Consider the following 23402-nt stretch of genomic DNA (forward strand, 5'->3'; position numbering starts at 1 on the left):
GAATATCTGACTGCCTAAAGGCGTGGCGCGAAAAAATAATTTTTCCTACTACAGTACGTACTATTCTGTACAGCACTGTACAGTACGTAGGTATCTGTGGAGCATAAAATGAAGGAAATAATAATAAATGTAATACTACAATAATAACTACTTTTGTATATATTGGTGTTAATTGTTATACTTTATAAATTATACTTGCTACTGCTCCTGGTAAAGTTCACATTAATAATATTATATTTTTGCCTAAACATTATTATTGTTTAAATTAAACAAATACAACAACAATAGAATTGAAAGAAATTCAACAGAAAATATTACAACAATTATTGCAAACTGTATTGTAATATATTTTACAGCTAAACAGTTGGTTACAAAGAGTATCATTACCAGATCAGAGTCCATAATCAGAATCCAACATACAGTACAGTTAACAGGTCATTCCCAGGTTCAAGGTCAAATTTATGATTGTAAATAATTGTAGACAATACAATATACTGTACTGCTTAAGATCAGGAAGACCAAACCTTTTTTATAAGTACAAGTATTTCAATTCAGGTTTCTTTTTAATTAAATTTCTAAAACAAATTGATACTTTAAATTTAATTTTTTGGAAGTTTCTTTAAATCAGCGTCATCAAAGATATTATTACAAATGGCTGAATTGTCTGGCTGAATATTTATTTATATTTCAAATAAACTAACATACAGTAGTACACTTTGTTTTATTATTAACTTCAAATTATTATATAATTTGTTATTCTATGCTGCATCATGTGTATTGTTAACTTTGGGTAGGGCCTTGGTTATGATGAGTCATCATTTGTCATATGTGGACAATATAAAGAGAGCTATCATTTTTTACTAGAGTCAGTGAGCATTTGAAGGTCAGTAATAATACAGTAACACATTTTATGTTACAGTGGTCCTGTTTTTGCTGCATAAAAATAAATGATTAAAAACAGGGATTAAATTAATAAATTAACCCCAATTTTTTAGTAAATGGCAAAATAACAGGTAAAAACACCAATTTGGTGTTATAACGCCATTTAACCGGTTATTGCTGTGCAACTTTTAGGCCTGGTTCACACTAGTAGCAGGTTGTTATTCAGATCGGGAGCTCAACCGATCGCAGCCTGTGTGAGAACGTCCTTAAACTAGTAACTTGATCTGGATACTGCGATCAGGATACACTACCCAGATCGCAGAACGGTTAGAGATTTACCTTTGTTTAATTAATCAGATTTTATTATTTCCTTGGTGTCAAATCAAGGTTGCTATTGATGCTATTAATTTTTCACGTGCGAAGAAAAAGCTAGGCTTAGGCGGACAAATGTTTTTTGTAACACTCGCGCGCACTTGGTGCATATGTGCCGGCGTGTCAGATGATTCGTATGCGGTTTGAAAAGCGGTTACGATCCATTTTGCTATGGTTGACTTTGCAGCTGCGCGGTGTGGAGGCACCAAAGTTTGTCTCCATCAACCGCCGAAAACGATGAGATGGTGGGAACGAACATAGCTGGCAGCGAATATTAATTTAACCTACCGTCTGCAAATCGTTTCATAAACAAGTCTATAGTTAAAAATAGTTTGGGGCAAGTCTAATTGTTTAAATTTAAACACTACAGTACACTAGTAAAGTAGCAATATAGTATTGTATAAGGTTTGCATTACTTTTTAGAAATTACAATTTACATGGTGAACTGCATTGCAAACCTAAATAACAATGTTGAAACCGACACTTGACAATGCATTTTTCATTAAAGGGACATAAGGGCATCAATATCTATGTTCTACTGTAGATTCAGTTTTGGAATCATCACCTACTGTACATAGGAGGTCAGTCATAAGCTCAGCCAATGGAAAATAGTACAAATTCAATGATATACACCGTAGGCTACATTTATTACAAAATATATAAACACATTTGTTTTTACTCTTTAGATTTTCAAAAAAAAAAGCATGATTTTACCTTACATTGCTTACCGTTTTTGTCACTTTAATTTAATACTGAAGCGTTTAAAGATAGAAATGTTAACTCGACTATAGTCATTTTACTGAATAGATTTTGAATCCCTACAGTGAGCTTGTTTTAAGTACATACTTTATAGTCCCTAATATTATCAATATTCTTAAAAAATACGACTTTTTCGCCAACTCCAAAAGTGTGGCGACTGGCATTGGGTCAGGCCAGTGAGGCTGCAGCAGCAGTTATATTTTAAATCACAAATTTTGAATGACTAAAAGACAATACAACACTTGTAAGACAACAACCTACTGTGCATATTTATTCATTGTATTTACCGAAAAATGTAGCCACTTTCATGGTTTTTAAACATATTCTTTTAAATAAAGAATTTTACAATTTGGAGAAAAAAAATTCAAAGGAAAATTTTACTTTAGCTTGAGCGTAGATAACCCCATTGGACAACACCCTGGTGTGTCATGCTATGATGATAGTTGAATTATTACAAACTTCTTTAAATTTAGAATATATTGAATTGGTTTTATTGTGTATAAAACTACTTCCTGGAATATTCAGTGCATAGGAAGTATTTAGTAAAGGCAATATACAGTACTGTAACTTGTTTGTGCGAATGGAAGGAAAGGATAATACGGAAACTTATTTACTGATGCCTGGATGTGGCTACAAATTATTTATCCAAAAAAATAATTGTAAAATTGCTTCCTAGTTTTCTCAAAATTATATATTATAAATCGTTAAAAATAGTGGGTTTATAAACAAATGATGAATGTTTTTAGTGATAAAAGATAAAGTCCTATTTCCACTTGGCTTAACAAAATATTCTATCAGGTACTGTAGACTGTCAACTCTCCAATAAAGTAAACACTTAATACACTTTTTGACACACAAGAAATAGGTACCTGTCATTTCAATTGCTAATTTGACCTGCATTAGGCTTATTAAGAACATTTTTGAATAAACATACAGTAGGTTAAGTGCTTTAAAAATAAATTATCTGAATGTTTTGTTATGTTAGTATTTAAAGAAATCTACTGATATACTGTACTAAATTATATATTTAATTCTCAAAACAACATTTCATTTCAGAATTGATGATACTGTATAGAACTTGCTATTAAAAATCTGAATTATTGATGGACTAGTTTTCCAACTGAGAAGCTAATCTATTCTAACATAAGGAGGTTAGCATATGTAGCATTTAGTAGCTATTATAGTAACAGATTTAATGTCCATACATGGAATTTGTACTACTGTACATTATATGTAGTTGGTTATTGCTTGTGAATGTGACAATTATTAACAATGTGAACGAATGCATTACCACCACATTACACTTACAGTACAGTTAAGTCTTTGTAGGCAAGTAGTACATGTACAGTATGTATAATGTAATACTATTAATATTATACTGTATTAATCACTTTTTTGTACTGCACTATGTAAAATGTTTTGCATTACAGTAGTTCAACCATTGATTACAAGTGTATTCCAAAACTCAGTGTTTATTTGTTCAATTGTAAAAAGAAACAAAATAAAGAATTAGTTAAACGTTGTGGTAAAAATAATAAGGTATGATCTTTATTACAGTATGTTACTTTCGCGATGAATTTAACCTTCAACAAACTTACTCACTGTACATGAACAACGATTTTGACAAGGAATGATGACGATCTATTTACACGGTGGCCTACACCATAATTCATGATGGTCCAAGCAGCATGCTATACATAAGATAGAAAGAATGGGGCCTAGGCAACAGACTGTTGGAACAACCTTGTCATCAGAGAATAATTATATGATGTAGGCTGATGAGAAATTTATTAATGCCTGAAGGCTGAAATAAACTGCAAATTTTGTTAACTTTTTGTATCAATTTTTTTTAGCCTACAGAACAGGGCAAAATTTAATTGCCGCATGCCATAGCATAGCAGGAATAGGCAGTAATGTTTAACTGGTAGCTAGTGATCTGGAAGAAGTAGAGTAGGCAGATCTAAATGAAAATGATGCTACAGTAAATACTAGTTCATAATTAAAACTATCAAATCGGTATGCTCAATAGGACATAATATAAATATTTTTGTTTATTCAAAGTTTGGTCGGGTAAAAATGAATATATCTTGCCTTTTTGTGATTTTGCCAAAGAACACAAACTGTGACTGAGTCTGTTCAATCTTTCACAGGCTGTGAAAGCAAACTTAAAACACATGTTTTACACTTTAGTTATTACTACAACAAGTTTTAAAACTAAACATTTTAAAATATTATATTCAGATTATTAATCTTTACTATATGTCTATCTATGCTCACACTAACCATTCGCGTTTTCGCAAAATTGCGATTGAATTATACCATTCGCAAAACTTGCGAAAATAATTTTTCCTTAAAAAATCAAACTTCGTCCGCTTAGGCTTCAAATATTAAAGTTTTACGTAAACCACAATGACTTCGCTGCCGTCCGTCGGAAGCCTATAGTGACAGCGATGTATCGTTACTTGCCATCAACAACATTTTTATTCGTGTCATTCGAATAAATTTAAACAAGTTTTCCGTTAGAAGGCTTATTTTAATTACGAACAAACAAACAAACTGCACATGTGTATAGATGAAAATATCACGCAAACAAACTTGCTGCATGGACAGGTAGTTCGTTTGTGGTGTGTGTTACGATGTTTTTCGCAAATGAATAAAGAAGCATATAAAACACAAACAAAAACTATTATTATTTTATATTGTTTGTGATAAAATACTTCATCCAGGCAGGCTGCATATGCTGATAACTGATTGATAGAGGCCTGACGCCGATCATAAATGACTCGGCTGTGGCATATAGTCAACCATTGAATAGGTCTCCTATAGGCTATGGCCGTGGCGACTGGTATCATGTCAGGCCGGTGAGGCTGCAGTAGATAGGCCTAACATATTTTAATGCGGTCATGTTTTATTTGTATTTTAATTAAAAATTTTGAATGAATAAAGATAAAAACAATATAAGACAACAACCTATATATTTATTTGACGAGAGCGTAGTATGTGATCTTCATTATATGAACCTGAAGTGATTGACTATATCCGCTATATATGTCAATTCTTGTCAACTCGCTTATGGTAGTTATTATGATCATCTTCCAAAATCATCGCGGTGTTCTGATTTAGACCCATATACAGTATCATCTATTTTTAGTCGTTTTCTTGTCATTTTTTTAAAAATTAAAAGACAGCAGAGCTGGAAATTAGGGTAGGACGGGCACGTTTAACAAGTTGTATTTTTTTAGACTAAGTATATAAATAAAATAGTTTCTTTTAATGCATAAGACAAAAATTATACTGTGCTGTATGAGTATCATTTTTTTCATTAATTGTACAACATGCAACCATGGAGAAATTAGTTCCCTGTTATGCAACATAACAGTCAGTAGTGTTAATTTCATCAATATTTTAATTAATAAATTAGAAAGTTAAACTTAAAATTTAATTGTTGATTGTTAACTCACAATAACACTGAACTCTTGTACTGTAAACAATGTGAGATGTTTACTTCAGGTGTAAAAGAGAATCATTGATCAGCATTTAATCTAGACAGATACACATTGTTCTTACAATAATGAGGGGATGCTTTCACAACTATTGATTTTTATTTATGAAAGGCTGATAATTCAAATAATTGATGGACAATACTTACATTGTTTAACAAAACCATGATTAATTATCATAGAATTATTAAAATATTGAAAATATTATTTGAGGCATGTTTCCGCTACAGAATGCCAAAAAATTAACAAAGTGATATTCCCAAAATAAGGTAGTTCACTTGTTTATTTATTTAATACTACTAGGCTGCCAAAAGGTCAATACATTTTTCAACCAGCATCAGTAAACATAATAATAATTGTCATCAATTATTCTATATAATGTACAGTATGTATACGATGACAAATTAAGTTTCAACATGCAATTGATGTTTTTAAAGTACAGTCGACACCGCCCAAATCTGAAAATATGATCTGCCTTGGAAACATTTCAGTAATTTTTTAATTGTCATTGTAAAACAGTCAAATTGTGTTTACCTTGCGAATATATTGTTACAATACTGTAGGTACTGAAATGCTTTATTTGTCCATCATAATAAAATAATATAAATTTTTCTTGAGGATTGGCAAATATTAGTAAAATAAAAAACAGATACAACAAAATTAATATAGAATACACATACATTATTTCACAAAACTACAATTTGGATAAAAATGCATAAACTTAAAAAATAATAAAGTAGGATAGGACTGGGATGAAATGAAATTAATTCTAAACATTCAATATATGAAACTACTGTATGTTTTATTTTATCCTTCGGAATTTAATACCACAAACTTTATTCTGAATATTATTTACCACAAACTGGTCACCACCCAATTAATCAGTTTAAATCTGTTTGTTTCTGACAATGGCTCACAGTGTACCTGAGAACAGGAATGCTATTACTTCCTTTTAAAGGCATTAGTCTGGATCAATTTTATAAATTGCTAGTCTTTGGAGCCTACAGTAGAAATGCAACGGAAATTACACATTCTTAAATATTCTATGAAATTATTCTGTTATCTTTAGTTTTAACAGTCAGAAAATTTACAAACTAAAAGTTGTGTAAAACTGTTTTGGTACTGTAGCTTTCTCTAAAATAAGCAATTATAAAATACATTGAACCATTAATAAGAGTACAGTAGAACCTTTTTTTACGTACGGCACAGGAACGAAAGATGTATGTAAAACACAGGATTCGTAAAATCCAGGTTGACCTTAAATTGACCCCCAAATACGTAGATCGTAGCTAAAAAGGCTGCCGTGTTTGCCTACTTTACTTACAGCATGCAGTGGTGGTCACTAGCTAGGCCTAGAGTAATCTACAGTACAGTAGGCCAGGCTAGGCCTAGCTAGACACTTGTATGCAAGCTGTGCGATGTTTAAATCAAGTAAAACAGTACAAAATGTGTATAAAAAACAATGGGTAAAGCTGCATTCACTGTGTATTTATCCCTTCTTTTACTGTACATTGCGCAACATTTTCATATGTATCTGATTTGAATTGTAACATAATATATTTTGAACTATAAAAAATGTTATTAGTGTTCAACATTGTCATGCAAAAAAAATAATAAAAACTTACCAAATACACCTTCATCAGTTGACTGATTGACAACGATATGTGCTGTTAATTCATTCAATTCTTGCTGTAATTCATGCAGCCTACTATTTGATTTTTTCACAACTATTGATAAACTTTTCCTATCAGCAGTAACCTTCTTCATGTTCTCAGCACCTTCTTTTATTTTTAATTCTGTTCGAATTTCTTTTTTAATTTGTTCCTTAATTTGCTCCAACTTCTGTTGCATGTCAGCATCTGACAGGTCAGAAAGGTCATAGCCATATCGATGCCTAAAACCCACCTGTCCTGACACACCACTGGAATCGCCCTAAAATTCAAAATACTGTCAGTGTCAGTAATCTTTATAATCAACCAACTTTATTATAGTACTTAGTTAGACCCATTACAATATTATATTATATTCAAATTAAATATAAGAAATTTTTTAATATATTCTTTAAGTGTTTTACATACATCGTTAAAGTTGATGCCAAATAATTTATTCTTGATAGGATAGGATCCATGCATGAAAATGATTCATCTGTTGCGTAGGACTATTTTGGGCCGAAACATCCCACTTTGAGGGTCGAAACATCTCACTTTTTTAGACCAAAATCATTTTCATTTTGTTGATATTTATCATGTTTTTAAAAGGGTTTAACAATCCGTATTTTATTGATATTGACAATGAATATAATAATATAATAAATTACTCAAAAAACGTAATTTTATATTCAATTTATTACTTCGTAGACTTTGTTTTTTCGTGCATTCGCCAACAGAGGGCGTAACTTAACATTGTTCGCGTGACTAAAAAATTATTATTTTCGACAATGTTTTCAAACTGTTTGCTTTATTGCATCTTTATCCCTAGTAGCTAGTACTAACTAACCCATAGTCTCTCTGAAAATAAATTATGGGGGAAAAAAGTTTATTTGATGCTTATAAAATGCATATCAAAGCCGATAAATTTATGTGTGCCGAATCGTCTCAGGGCCGAATCGTCCAGGCCCGAATCGTCCCGGGGCCGAATCGTGTCAGGTCCGAATCGTCCTGGAACCGTTAGGTTGTACTTAAATTAATTATGATTAATTAATTTGTTGTGTACAGTATCTTGGTAAAATACTTTTAATTGTTTTAAAAAAGATTGTTCGCACATCACCAGTAACTGCTCTGGCTTGATTGAGCCCACAATGCACCTGTTCCTTGGTGGTCCAAAGACTAATAATTGCCTAGGCCTAGGCCTATTTATAATTATATTTATAGGCTAGCTAGGCCTAGTTAGGCTAGCTAGGGGCCTATAGCTAGGCCTACTTATCACATTAGCATTTCGTTTTATTTATTAAATAGGCTAGGGCCTACTACTAGGGCTAGGGCATACTACTAGGCCTATTACTAATTAGGCCTAATAATAATAAATAGTATTATCATTTGTTTTAATAATAATACACCGAGCCTTTTGTTAGAGAGGCCTGGGCTAGGCCTATTCTATTGACTAGCTAATTAATATTATTTTTAGGCTAGCCATACCTAGCTAGCCAGGCTAGTAGGCCCTATATAGGCGGATCTCCATATAGGCTAGGCCTAGGCCTAGCTCGGTAGCTAGCCTAGTAGGGCCAGGCCCTGGCCTGGGCCTAGTTTAGTAAGTGTAAGTGTAAGGCCGCTAGCACAATGACTAAACCACAGCCTCCATGCCATGCATGGCAAGGCTACGTACCTGTAAATCAGTCGCCATTTCACCGTCTAATATTATAATATCCAATGATCTAGGCTAGGCCCCTACACAGTTCCAAATTGGTTTGCCAACCGAACCACCAGCCAATTCTCTGGCTAGCGGGCGGCAACCTCACTCAACCAGGTGAGATGGGCAGCAGGATCTGGGCGGTAAAGACTGCGGAAGTTTACTTAGAAACGACAGTGGGTTCCCAACCATCAAAACAATCCGATATTTCGTATTTACTACTATAATAAACAATGACAGTATTATTAGAAATATATCAAGTAACACAAAAGTACAATCACGGGTCCTATAGTTTCCAAAACAATGAAAATACCATCACATTTTTATCCCAATACCCTTGTAAAAGTTTCCGAAATCTCAATCGTTTGTAAATCTATGAGTCACGTGATAACTATTCGGCGTGTATCCAATCACAACATACGTATCAAATTGGTTAGGTTGTGATGTGCAGCGACGATCATTGGACGAGTTTGACAATATTGCTAGACTACATTGACCAGATGTTTATTAGATGGTCGTGTCAAAGGCTAATATTCTCCAATCAAGCATGACTTTAACAACAAAACCTCTTTATGATGTCATCATTTTGTTAAGACAGCATGCAGGACTGAACTTGTTTCCAATAAAAAAAGATGCAGTTTTTAACTGAGAAAACAATAAATTAGTGCGTTTGTGCATTTTTTTCTGTATCAACAAAAATACTTTTCAACCTGAAACAAATAACATTAACAAACAACAGGCATGTGTGGAAGAACAGCTTGGTAAGTAGGCCTAGCTAGACTACTAGGTCCTACCTAGTCTCTAGCTAGACTACTAGGCCTAGCTAGGCCTAGCTAGGCCCCTAAAAGTCAAAATGTGCATGATGATTGATGATTGATTCAGGGATTTGTAAAATTGATTGATGCAATTTTTGTTTAAATATACTCACCGTGTCATTGCATTTCGGCCGCCAATAATTTCGGCCGCCGGTTATGGAACGACCAAATTCATGAAACCCCAAAAAGGACAAAATAAATATGGCATGATCATTTCGGCCCCCAGGTATGGCGCGCCAAATTGAAATAGCCGGAAATAACTGTACAGTATTACAGTGAAAAAAATAACGTTACTAGGCCATATAAAAAAAAACAACAGTTGATCGTCCCCGCCCGCATGCTTTTTTCAGGCCGCATCAATTTTTATTTTATTTTTTATTTCGATATTTTGTATATAAAACATTGATTTATGTTGTACCTTTGTCGAAAGCTAGGCCTAGCTCTTTCTTTTTTCGTGATCCACAGCCGTCGGGAGCCATCGATACACATCGTCGACTGCGATAAATTTGAGGTCATATTCTTTGATTATAGGTCAGCGATGATAGAGGTATCACTGCCGTTGAATGTATGAATATTTTGAATTACACTCATCATGGGTATAATATTTTACATAAACGTCTGGATCTAATTAGAATTTTCACAGCCGCTATATGCTCGCTACTCCTTAAAAATGTTGCCGTGAAGCAAAAAAACGACTGGATTTGGAGAACACATGTTTTTGGTTCTACCTTCCGTTTCTATCGCTATATTCTATACATTTGAGTTACAGTATACACTATTAATATTTATAATTATTGGTTCCTTGGTAGGCCTACTTTTTAGTCCTTTTGTCAATTGTTACATAATAATTTGATCTAGGATAGTAGGATACTGCTAGACTAGATAGTAGTTAAACAACATGGTTTTTATTTGTGTTCGGACTGCAACAAAAATCGTGAAGCCGGCCCTTGGTATGCGAGAACGGTGTAGTGGACGGCCGACGTACTCTCGCAGACATTTTCTCTGATTTTGCAGGCGGCGAATTCGATCAAGGTGGACCGATAGGAGACCAATACCAAACTACGGAGGTGAGTAATTGTTCGGTAAAAATGTTCATATAGAAGTAACAAAACTGTAGGCTAGCATATTGTCGCGAGAGAGTGTAGAGTTTGCCTACCCATAGAGGGACGAATCGACCCGGCTGGGTTGAAACTGTCCCATATATATAAATAGGCTAGATGTTTACGGACGTGTTCGGGTACATGACCCACGTCCTGTTTAAAATATGTGTGTATGCATTGATATTCCCTCCCTCTTTGGATGTCATATTATCATATTATTGTCATGTTCAGAATTCTTTCAACACAACTGAATTTACCATATATTTACCCCTACTCTTTTTCATTCTTTATTCTAGTGTGAAGAATGCCTCAAGTGGCGAGTATGTTATGCAGCACATGTTCTGAAGCGTGACCAAGGGCAGCTCTTGGAACGAGAACTGGACACACTGTCGTATTCATGTGGAACTTGTTTTCAAGACATCCTGGGAGAGGACGATTCTATTGTTTTTGTCAATGACAAAATGACATGTGCCCTGCCTATCGAAGCAGCTTATTACATAACATTCACAGACCCCCTGTGCTTTTATTGTGGAACTGAGCACAATTTATCAATTGAGAACATGAATTATCCACTTTGTAGTGAATGCAAGGAATCAGGCAAAACACCCAAAAGGAAAAACACTAGAGCATTTGTGCCACAGTAGGCTAATAATATCCAGAAGTTTGATATAAAGTCAAAGTGTACAAAAAGGACTTTTATTGTGACCCCCTGATAAAATAAAAAAAAAGGTGTATTTTAATATTTGCTGTTCTGTATACTTATGTTTGTTTAGACATCTTACAGTACTTACCATATTTATTTGAATTGTCAGGAAGGGTGTATGCGAGGGGTGGGAGTGATTTTTATTCATAGCGGCATGTTTATTCAAGAAAATACGGTAGTGAGTCGCCATCTTGGAAAAATAAAAAATAAAAAATAAGAAGAGCCTCTTACTTCCTTTTTTTAGAAAACCAGGACGATCAACTGTTGTTTTTTTTTACATGGCCCTAAGTCTATGGATTGCCACAGAGAACTATGGATGGTCATTTAAACCAAAGATCGGTTGTGCAATGAGCTAAATACATTTTTCGCCGTGGTTAGGACACGCTATTGCGCATGCCCAGAGCTATGGGAAGTGAATTATAGCTTGCTAAAAACAGCATTACGATTCTTAGATAGATACTGATACTTATTAATGTCATTATAATTATTTTAACGCGTGGCGTAGTCGTATTTTAATTATTAATTCATGTATGGCATAGGCCAAGTTTCATCCATCACTCTCTCACTCGCGCAACGACTATCTAAGCTACGGTAAATCCCTATAACACTCCGACTTTCCATCGTGTGGTGCCTGCACTAATAGTGCCACACCACACCACCGTGGATGAAACTTGGCCTAATAATTAAAATACGACTACGCCACGCGTTAAAATAATTATAATGATATTAATAAGTATCAGTATCTATCTAAGAATCGTAATGCTGTTTTTAGCGTTGTGACCCTGACTTCCCGAACAGTTTTTTCACATCCACGCGGTGGCTGCCGTCAACAAATCAACTTGTGATTGCATGTTGTTATGTACAGTATAATGCGTATATGAAAAATCATAAAACTAGTCATGTAATTATATAATTCATAATGATATGAAGTTTATATATGAATGAAGCAACCACTTTTTAATTACAAAATAAATAGGCCCACTGGTCACGTCTAACTGGTAGCCCTAGCCTAGATTAGTGGATCCCGTATTAGTAGGCATCTAGGCTTGTTCGTCGTGTGGCTCGGCTATGAAATGATCCATCGCTGTTGATAAGTATAGAGTTGCCGATTACCTCGCTCTGGGCATGCGCAATAGCGTGTCGGATTCCCTAACGGTGGGCAGTTGAGTTCCGGTGCCGGAATCCTAACCACGGCGTACATTTTTTTTGCCGTACATTTAAAGTAATATTATTTTACCGTCTGAATATTTTGGTCAAAATGAATATTGATTATTAAAGGTTAGATTTTTTTATTTTACAGGTCCCAAAGATGCGTGTACTTTGTAAAAATTTGTTTCTTTATGAATATAATAAATGTAAAACATACGAATAATTTAAGTGTTTTTTGACTGGCATATCACCTCTTTAAAATAAATGATAGCTTTGCGATATAAGGGAAGTACGCTTCATTTATAATTTCCAAACAAAATGTCCTAGGATGAGTTTTACAAGGCTCATTAAACATTAGTGCCTTGGTTTTAATACCTTAGTAGTACACACAAATGATCTTTGAAACTGGCGATAACGATAACCGTACATACATACATATGGGATCCTCCTCTTCTACGTCGTAGAACTGGAGTCAAAAACCTATTCAGCACCAGATAGCCTACTAAGGTGTTCGTTAAGAATTCTCTTCGATTGTGTAATGGCTTTGGCTTGCCTGATTTCCATACTTAAAATACGAGAGATTTTAATCCACGGATCACGATAGTACCATCTTGTTGGAACAGCAAACAGCAACTGATAGGATTTTTTTTTGTCATTGTCAGACGCATTTCATCAAAAACAAAGGCGGGCTAAAAACCGACGCTGAACAGTTACTATGCGTTAAACAAGAAGGCCTATCTTTTTTTTTATATATAGTGTGATCTTCTCTTTGCACACTCATATTAAATTTCAATTTCCAAATATCCCAGGAGGAGGGTTCGATCAATTACGCGAAGATTCTTTTTTTTTTCTCATTTAAACCAGAAAATTTTAATCTTTGACGTGAAGAACAAATTGTTGCAATGTGATTCGGCATCTGGTTGTTTGGTAATTACTGATCATGCACACTTTTATTGGTTAAAAAATTAACCAATATTTTGTTTTGGCTGTGGAAACGGCTGTATAGAGCTGCACGCATGCCATGCATGCGCTGTCGCTAAAACTAATAAATCCAGTCGGCGAAAGCATCTAACAGTTGGAATGTACAAGGCTTAATTTAGGCTAGTGTCTTACCGTAATCATTCACAACAAGTAGCTGATAAATACCAAGTATTTATAAGAGACACTAGTTTTAATGTTTTGATTTGTCCACTATATTCTATATCATATGCTTATTTATACTTGTCTTATTTCTGCATATTATTATTATACATAACCCCAAACACAGCTCATAACACAATATATAATATATATATATCTTTTTTTCAGTTGTATTTGTATTTATTTTTTAAGCACTTGAGTTTACATGTATCCCAAACGTAATAAGTTACCGGTATCTGTTTGATAGTGTGGGTACATAAATGAATCGTATATTGTAAAACAGAAAAAAAGATTAGATTGATAGGCGCGGCACAGAAAGAATGTCCTAAGTTGTTATTGATGTATAAATAATGAAGTATTAATACTGGTAAATAATTTATAATATTAATATTATATCTAAATAATTTCCGACATTTAAATAATACAATTTGTAAAATAAAATGAAAAAAAAATAATAAATTGAGGAAAACAAAATGTATTATAGGTTTAATATATTAATAACATTCTTACATTATAAATGTAGAGTGCAACGTTTTCTGAAAATATCATTAATATTCACTGCAGTGATGACAATATGCACACCAGAAATATCGCTGCTGTTTCTGGAATTGAAGACCGCAGATTCGACTTAATAATACAGTATTAGTAAAATATTAACATTTTAACACACATGGCGTGTCATACATATTCAAGAATAATTACAATTCTGGCGGTCTCAATGAACAATACTCATTTTGTCCTTTTTGGCATTATGAATTTGGCAATTCCATAACCGGCGGCCGAAATGACTGGCTGTGACACCCTCACTGTGACCATTTTTTTTTAAATTCCACCTGAGCGATTTGCTTGTAGTCCCATACCTTTTTATATTTCGAGCTCCTTAATTCTTAATTTTTTGATATTTACTTTACTATCACTTTTTGTAAATCATGTGCAATTTGGCTGTGAGGCCATGAGATATGATTTTTGTGACATTTAAATGTTTTTATAAAATACAAAATTATTAAATTAAATTAATGACCATACTCTTTTCCTTTGGGTTTTGAGTGAGTGAGTAAGTGGGCTGATCGTCCCGAAAACAACAGAAAACAAACCGAAAACAAACCAAAAACAAAATAAAAAAATCTTAATACCGAAAAAAATGTGTATATGTATATTTAATGTCGCCCTCTACTGATGGGTGTTTCTAGAGCTAAGACCATGACAGAGAGAAGACCGCGTGGGCAAAAGTCAAGGAAGACCCTACGAAATGGTAGTGTGCACAAAATACAAACTAAAAATCGTACAAACTCATTGATAACACTGTACATTTACTTACAGAATCTATAAACATATTTTGATTTATTCTTTCGGTTTTTGATCCAGAGACCAACGCTTGTACTCCTCACATTAATTGTGAATATGTTCATATAATTATAGATTTTCAAAAGATAATAATACAAAAATGATATGTCTATTTCGTGCCTGCTTACCTGGATAAACCGACAATATAGCCCTCTCTCTCTCTCTGAAGAGAGGATACAATTACGAAAAAGAAAAATCCGTCTAGCACCCCTATCGGATAATGGTCACGTCCGCAACCACGCCCTCAGGAGGGAGCCATCCAACGTAGTAGCGTCATCATTTCTTTTCGTACCGCCATAGCGTGTGTACGTGATACAGAAACGAAATCTGAAGAATTTCAAGAATTCAAGGAATTCCTTCCAGTGCAAATACAAGACGAAGCTAAGTTCTTTTCTCAATCACGATCTAGTTGATTAGAGGCAGGCTTAGCTATTTCCTTGTTGTGATACGTTGAAATCCGTTATTCTAGGCCTAGAATAGAAATAATTGATACGTTGAGAACCTAGCGTGGCTAGGATAGAAACAAAGCACTTCCGTTTAGTTTAGTCTACGGCGGTACGAAAAGAAATGATGACGCTACTACGTTGGATGGCTCCCTCCTGAGGGCGTGGTTGCGGACGTGACCATTATCCAATAGGGGTGCTAGACGGATTTTTCTTTTTCGTAATTGTATCTTCTCTTCGGAGAGAGAGGGCTATATTGTCGTTTTATCCAGGTAAGCAGCACTCATAGACTACCAACACCATTGTTGGTTTGTGTATTTAAGAATATTGATAATATTAGGGACTATAAAGTATACTTAAAACAAGCTCACGATAAAGGATTCACAATAAAATCTATTCAGTAAAATTACCGTAGTCGAGTAATGTTTTTATCCTTAATCACTTCAGTATTAAATTCAGTGACAAAAATGCAAAGTTAGGTAAAATCATGCTTTGTTTTTGAAAATCTAAAGACTAAAAACGAAATATGTTTATATATTTTGCAAGTAAATGTAGCCTACAGTATTGAATTTGTATGATTTTGAGTTGTACAGTATTTTGTGTACACTAACATTTCGTAGGGTCTTCCTTGGCTTTTGCATGCGTGGTTTTCTCTCTGCATGGTGTTAGATTTAGAAACACCCATCAGTAGAGGGTGACATTAAAATAGTATATTGTACAAATTTGTTTTCGGTATTCAGATTGTTTTATTTTGTTTTCGGTTTGTTTTCGGTTATTTTTGGTTATTTTCGGTGGTTTTCGGATGTTTTCGGTAATTAGACTGACCCAGATAGCCTCCGGGGCTACATTTATGACTTGTACAGATAGACATAGCATATTTTTTACGTCGTAGCTATACTTAAAAGCCGGAGAAATAAGCATAACATCATGTTATTTCATTGTGTACATGTGGAGATATTGGGACATGCCCTCACCTCAACATAGGTTTAATAGGTTCTAGGTCCAGGCAGTGACACAACCATTTTCCTGACTAGGTTGATTATTGATTTTATTAAAGCTAAATTCAAAAATGTCATTTTTGTATTTATAGTACTCTTGATCCAGATGACTTACGCTGTGCCTGCGCTTATACAAACAGAAAAGGTCAAAGAAAACTACCTGAGTGGAGACAACCTTCATCAACCTCTAGTGGCAGCAGCAGCAAAGATGGAAAACACCATATTGCAAATTCTGGAAATAATGGCCCACAGGGAAAAAACAGGGAATATTATCCATCAACAAATGTTAGTCCACAGTCTATCACGTAGGTCTTAATTCCATTAATAAAATGTTTGCACTGATGAAGAGCTAGTGTTGCCTGAAAGCTCTGCTACTTTTTCTGGCTGTTTTGATTTAGCTTTTTGCTTATTTAATTTTGTATCTCCATTGAGATCTAGCCACAACATTGAGTCATTTTTTCAGTAATTTTGCTTTGGAGTAATAAAATGTTTGTTTATACAATTAAAAATGTTCAATATGTTTTCAAAATTAAAATTACATTCAATTAGTAAGCATTCTTTTGAAGAACTCAGCATGTCAACATGGCGTTTGGTATTACAACCTAAAAAAAGTCTTCCCAAAAGCTCTCAATGATGATAATCTCAAGGAAAATATATTCTAGATGTAAATGTAGATTCTTTCTTCAATTTTTAATAAAGATCATGGTCACCAATTATATTTATTATTTTACAAGAAAGCTTTGTTACAACCGCTAATGTAGAAAACAGCTAATGTCGAAACAACCGTTAATAGAACAATCTATTTCTTTTTTCTCTATTAGGCCAGTATTAGTATCATCAAAACATTTTGATGAGAGTAACGATAGTGATGAGCAATTGTTAACTCCAATGCAATGGGGCCTTGTACCATCCTGGCATAAAGGTGATCCTTCTCAAGTAACTTACAAGATGAATAACTGCCGCAGTGAAGGCATGATGGGTAAATCTATTTTTAAAAAACCTTTCGAGAAAGGTCGTAGATGTGTTGTACTTGCAGATGGGTAAGTATAATTGAGCTTACAAGAATAAATAATTCAAACATTATAACATTCAGTTTTAGATATATTCATATTCCAATCTCTATTTAAATCTATGGCAGTTTGGACCAAGATTCTAGTCTTCTAAACTACAGTATGCTAAACTACATGTGGATTTTTTTCTGATGCAACAAAAAAAAATCTCTAAAATTCTTACAATCTAGCGTGCTTCAATTCACATTTTTCCTTATGGTGAAATACTACTGTAGTGACCTTACATTTTCCTACTTCACCACTTGACTATATGTTGCTGTTGAGTTGAAAAGTCATTCTAACACTCACCAGAATCACTTTTGAACTCAATAGCTGTGTCGTCATTAGCCAACATGTTATTGGAAAAAGTGTGAAAGTTAAACAGCTGATATTGACATCATAACTACGTTTGAAACTGAAAACTATAGTACTGTATATAAATATATGGTCATGCTACATGCTTAATTGATGAGTAGAAATGAAATGACAACGCGCAAAACAATTTATTTGGTATTGGGCCTGTTTCCACTACTTTTGCATTTGTTAATATATATATTGTTTAACATATTTTTTTAAGTTAACCATTTCTTTTTTCAGATATTATGAATGGAAAACATCTAAGGATTCAAAAACAAAACAACCATTTTTTATTTACATGCCACAGAATAGTTGTAATCGTCTTTCCGAACTTTACATAAAATCTGATAATCAAATTAAACAAGATCCTGCAAAACTTGATGATGATGTCGAGGAGGATTTTGAGGAGTGGACTGGCCATACATTGTTGGCAATGGCAGGCATATTTGATTGTTGGATCCCTCCAAACGTTAGTGTTTTGTACAACAAGTTTTGTATCGTACAATACTTTCAATATCGTTATGTGGTTTTAGTATAAAGCTTTATAGCACTGGGAAAGATGCATGGTATAGATATGTTGTGATAGAGGGCAGTAGATAGTTTTGTTATACAAGACTAAATTACACAAGTGCACAATTACTACCTGATGACACTCGCTTGCAGACAATTACATCAGAGTGGGGAAAATCTGACCAAGTAACTTATTGATGTAATAGACACTTTGTATAGTTAAACAATTATTATATTTTAGGATGGAGAAGCACTTTACACATATACAATAGTCACTACAGAGGCATCTTCTGGTGGTATGGCAGATATACATCACAGAATGCCAGTTATCTTAAATGGTAATGAGGAAATTCGAGATTGGCTTGATTTTGACACTGTTCCTGCTCATGAGGTATATATCAGTTTAATTTATTCTATTTAAATTCAATGGGAGGTTCCCGTCTTACATGAAATAAATACACACAATTATGAAATATAACCAAATCTTGTACACCTTAAATAAAAGGACATTTTAAACTTTAGTTTAAGGACAAAGGATCTAACAAAATAAGTGAATTAAATAATCTAGAAAAATGTGAATAAATGAATCTGAAGAATTAAATATGACCACTATTAAAAAATTTAAAAAAAAATCTTGAAATAAGTTTGTTTATCCAAAAAAAAATACTATGTGTGCTTAGCTAGGGCAAGCATACTACTCTTGAATGACTGTTGCACTTCCTTAAATACAGTACATAATCAATGTAGTTTATTCAATATAATAGGCATTCAAGAAGCTTGTAAAGAGTGTCAAGTGCCTTCAGTTTCATCCTGTATCAAGCCAGGTTAACAATTCACGATACAAGGGGTTAGATTGTGTTAAACCAATAGAAATTGGGTAAGTTCTTAATTCAGTGTCCCATCAGCTGTAAACAGCACAACAGTAACTCTGGTCATCCTTCTCAAGAGTTCATTATTAAAGACACCTTCCCTACAATTTTTAATATTTTGTGAAAATAATGCATATATATTACTTTAAAAACATTTAACTAGGTCTTTGTATTAAATGTATGTTTTATGTTAAATTATGATAAAAAGAGAGAAACAATGCACTACCTAAGCTTGCATCGAATGTCCTCTCGTGGACGGTCTTTAGGCCTAGCCAAGCTAGGCTTAGTTCTGTAGGCCTACAGTATTAGTAAAGTACGAACATCGTACACTAGCTATAGGCCTAGCCTGATGTTGTCTTGTTGCTGCATTATTGGTCTTTCTGTTTTTGCGTGAATCCGTTAATACAGATTGGGAAAAACCTGGCATTTTTGCTGAAAAGTTCCGATTTCCATTTTTCTATCTAAATATCAATCCATGCGCAATGTATATAGAGCGTGCCGCTTAAATTATTAAAATCAACAAAATTTTTATATTTATTACTGTTTAAAGATGAAAAAATGTATCACAATAGGACCATATATTATTTATTTTGACTTTAAATGTAGTTTGTGACCTTAACTTAGGTTTAAAAAAATGTAGGTCTAGTGTCTTTAATTGTTTTAAGTAAAGTCGCACTAAAAGACCAAATGGTTTTTGTCTGGCATATATATCTGTGTTGGCATATTTTAGGTTAGGGTATTACTGTTATAAAAATAACACACAAGTCAGAGTGCGTTAGTGTAGATGCGGCACACTCAAAGGTATGTACAATGGTACGACATGCACATTGTGAACACCCAAAAGTGTGTACCGAATCTCCACTAATGCACAAACTTGGGTTGTGCGTTATTTGTTTTAAAAATGTGTACCAGAAATGATGAATTTTTTTTAAATTAAATTGAGATTTCTTATTTTTTCAGTAAGCCTCCTCAGTCAAAAAGTAGTAATTTAATGAAGTCATGGTTGAAGAAAGCGACTCCTAAAAAAAGCTCTATAACTCCAATAACAAATGGTACAAAAATGAAACAAGTGTCAAGTGTCAAGCGCAAGTCTATGATGGAAGAATGGATAGAAAAAGCAAAAAGTCCTCACAAGAAAATTGCATATGATGATGAGTCTGTAAGAAAAAAAATAAAAGAAGAAACGAGGGAACAGTTAACTTAGATATTTACATGCTTTTATTACCCACTGAAACACAGTTTACTAACAAATAATCTAAAATGTGTGTATGATCAGGTGAAATTAATCATTATTATAAATAACAAAATAGAAAACAAATTATTTCAATTTTCTTTATATCTTGATCCAAAAATATCATTAACCTTATAAAAAATAATCCTAATGAAATCACTTATTGTTGATGAAGTGTAAAGCAGATTAAAAATCTACAATATGTAAGCTTCCCTTAAAAATTCTATTCATAGCTAAAACCTGATGTACCATAGATTCACATGATGTAAAACACAAATATAACCAATATTTAACAAATTGGATAACTCCCTCCCAAGATATAATAATCTAATACCATTTTCACACCTGCATAAATTGTACCATGGATTAGTTTGATCTGATGTATTACATGTTTTCATACATGCACATGCGAACCATGAAAAATCTTGTAAGGAAGCATATTACACGCTATTTGATTACTATAATTGGTCATTTTAATATGAGGGCAAATGCATGCACGAGCATTACCCACTGACGGCGGGACAAAAACAGTGAAATCTTTTGTTTTGTCTTCACACTATACAAATCTGGTTACAAGTTGTTACTTTTTGCAGGTGTGAAAAAGGTATATTAGGAATAATACGTTCGTAAGGTTTTTGTAGTTGTATCTGGTATAATTGTAATTAATGCTCAGTAAATTGAGCACTTTGGGGCTCGAACCCATGACTTTCAGATGACTATCCTGATATAGTAGTTTATATGTTGTGAATCTAGATTATGCCTCTAATGATCAATTTTAACTTCCTATATTGAACTACACATGTAATAACATTTAAATGCAATATTAAAAAAACGAGATTAGTACCAGTAATAAACGACAAAATATGTACAGAGTATTTAAAATCTTATTAGAGCTTGTGTGATGCTTTTAGAAATTACTTGAGTTTGTAGAAAAGTTGCGAAATACCGTGTACAGTTAGATTATAATAGTTCATAAATCGATATAGGCCTAAAGAGAGATTTCTGAAAATGGTAAAAAATGGAGAAGTTAATAATAGTTGATTAACTATTTAATTAAGAATGCAGTTTTTTCCTTCAAAATCATAGTGATTAAAGTGATATAGTATATAGAAACTTCTTGATAAAAATAAAATGGTTGTACGTAGCATTCGCGACGTCGATCTTACAAGTCCGATACAGAAATTTGAGATGATAACCTTTTTAAATAGAAAACGACGTAAAGCATTTTATTTAGCATCAAAGGGCCAAACATCACGCCGTTAAATGTAAAAACGGTCAGTTTTGACGTTAAATGTGCAAAAGGTATTCTACAAATGTGCAAATCATTTATTCAGTCAAATTCCTATTACACTTTATATTTTTGGTTCGTAGGTCTTTCAGAGTAGAAATAACAATAGGAAAAAGAGTCTAATAAATTTAAAATGCTCAATATCATAATAACTAATTATACTGTTGTATTTTATTATGATCAAAGGCTTTAACCCGTCTAAGTCAACTCGCCCTGAAGTCAACTCGGCCTCACGTCAACTAGGCCACCTTAAAGTATGAAACGCAAAAGTGCAAATGAATGGGACAAAATAAGTCTAATGAACAGAAGAAAAATAATAAAAACGAAGTACGCATGTTATAGGGATGAATATTATAATGAATGTGAATGTTAGTTGACCCCTCCATGGTTGACCGATTAGTTTTTGGCCGAGTTGACGTGAGGCCGAGTTGACTTGAGGCCGAGTTGACTTCAGGGCGAGTTGACTTGGGGCCGACTTGAATTTAGCCGAGGCGATTTAGAGCCTTTGATTATAATAAAATACAACAGTATAATTAGTTATGATATTGAACATTTTAAATTTATTATACTCTTTTTCCTATTGTTATTTCTACTCTGAAAGACCTACGAACCAAAAATATAAAATGGAATAGGAGTTTGGTTGAAGAAATGCTTTGCACATTTGTAGATTACCTTTTGCACATTTAACGTCAAAACTGATCGTTTTTACATTTAACGGCGAGATGTTTGCACATTTGCGGGTAATGAATTTTTACAGATTTGCACATTTGATAGTAAAATGTTTGCACAAATGTGGTTGTTTGCACATTTAAAGGTAAAATGTTTACACAAATGTGGCTGTTTGCACATTTGAAGGTAAAATGTTTGCACAAATGTGGTTGTTTGCACATTTAAAGGTAAAATGTTTACACAAATGTGGCTGTTTGCACATTTGAAGGTAAAATGTTTGCACAAATGTGGTTGTTTGCACATTTGAAGGTAAAATGTTTGCACAAATGTGGCTGTTTGCACAAATGTGACTTTTTGCACATTTCACGGCTCCACAGTCCTTCATAAAATCTTCGTTCGCGAATTGAAGCAACCCAAGAAGAAGTAAAAAGCAGTAATAGAAACTGCTTGCAAAATACTACGATAAAAAATCATTGTCAACTTATTCAAATATTAAAATATAAATTAATATGTACACTATAATATTGATCCAATTTGATTCCAAAATGTTAATTAATATGCTTAATTTAAATAGGGATTTTCTATTTCATTGTCATTGACTTGCGTAGATTGATATGTAGGTATTTCATATGGGTTAGACATTTGTGATTCCAGGTCTGGTGTGCAAGTCATGTACATGTTTGGGGAACTAGACGTAGGAGTCATATACACATCATTAGGTTGAATGGGAGTCTCGTATAAGTTTTCGCTTGTAGATCTTATAAACGTCTCATAATTGTCTGCAGTGTTTTTTGTTGTTGTTGAACTTTGACATTCCTAGTAGAAAGAAGCACAACAATAACAGTTTAATTTAATCAGTTAATGAATTAGTCAAAGGAT

The 23402-nt window shown here is 33.5% G+C and overlaps 3 protein-coding genes and 1 pseudogene across 6 annotated transcripts in view; 2 read left to right on the plus strand and 2 right to left on the minus strand.

Moving 5' to 3' along the window:
* Nucleotides 1–9448, minus strand: part of LOC140046544 (serine/threonine-protein kinase N2-like) — a 48702-nt gene extending 39254 nt beyond the window's left edge. For 3 of the 4 annotated variants that reach the window (XM_072091232.1, XM_072091230.1, XM_072091229.1), the window contains exons 1-2: nucleotides 8835–9448; nucleotides 7139–7445 (exon numbers count right to left, since the gene is read on the minus strand). In XM_072091232.1, the coding sequence (XP_071947333.1) occupies nucleotides 7139–7445; nucleotides 8835–8852 (325 nt within the window). In that variant the 5' untranslated portion in view covers nucleotides 8853–9448. The remainder of the gene's footprint in view (nucleotides 1–7138; nucleotides 7446–8834) is intronic. The other variant, XM_072091231.1, reaches the window with a different exon arrangement.
* On the plus strand, nucleotides 9449–21841 carry LOC140046545 (abasic site processing protein HMCES-like). Its single transcript, XM_072091234.1, has 7 exons — nucleotides 9449–9619; nucleotides 16643–16855; nucleotides 17372–17590; nucleotides 18197–18425; nucleotides 18708–18857; nucleotides 19231–19343; nucleotides 20296–21841. Exons 1-7 carry the CDS (start codon nucleotides 9600–9602, stop codon nucleotides 20537–20539), a joined length of 1188 nt encoding a protein of 395 aa, XP_071947335.1. The 5' UTR covers nucleotides 9449–9599; the 3' UTR covers nucleotides 20540–21841.
* LOC140046546 (uncharacterized) lies at nucleotides 10572–12722 on the plus strand (annotated as a pseudogene).
* Nucleotides 21842–21967: 126 nt separating the features above from the next.
* The window catches only part of LOC140046542 (uncharacterized), a 31914-nt gene continuing 30479 nt past the window's right edge, over nucleotides 21968–23402 (minus strand). Inside the window, exon 19 of the mRNA XM_072091228.1 lies at nucleotides 21968–23339. Within this exon, the coding sequence (XP_071947329.1) occupies nucleotides 23085–23339 (255 nt within the window). The 3' untranslated portion in view covers nucleotides 21968–23084. The remainder of the gene's footprint in view (nucleotides 23340–23402) is intronic.

The sequence above is a fragment of the Antedon mediterranea genome, chromosome 4, assembly GCF_964355755.1.
Source record: "Antedon mediterranea chromosome 4, ecAntMedi1.1, whole genome shotgun sequence".
NCBI lineage: Eukaryota > Metazoa > Echinodermata > Crinoidea > Comatulida > Antedonidae > Antedon > Antedon mediterranea.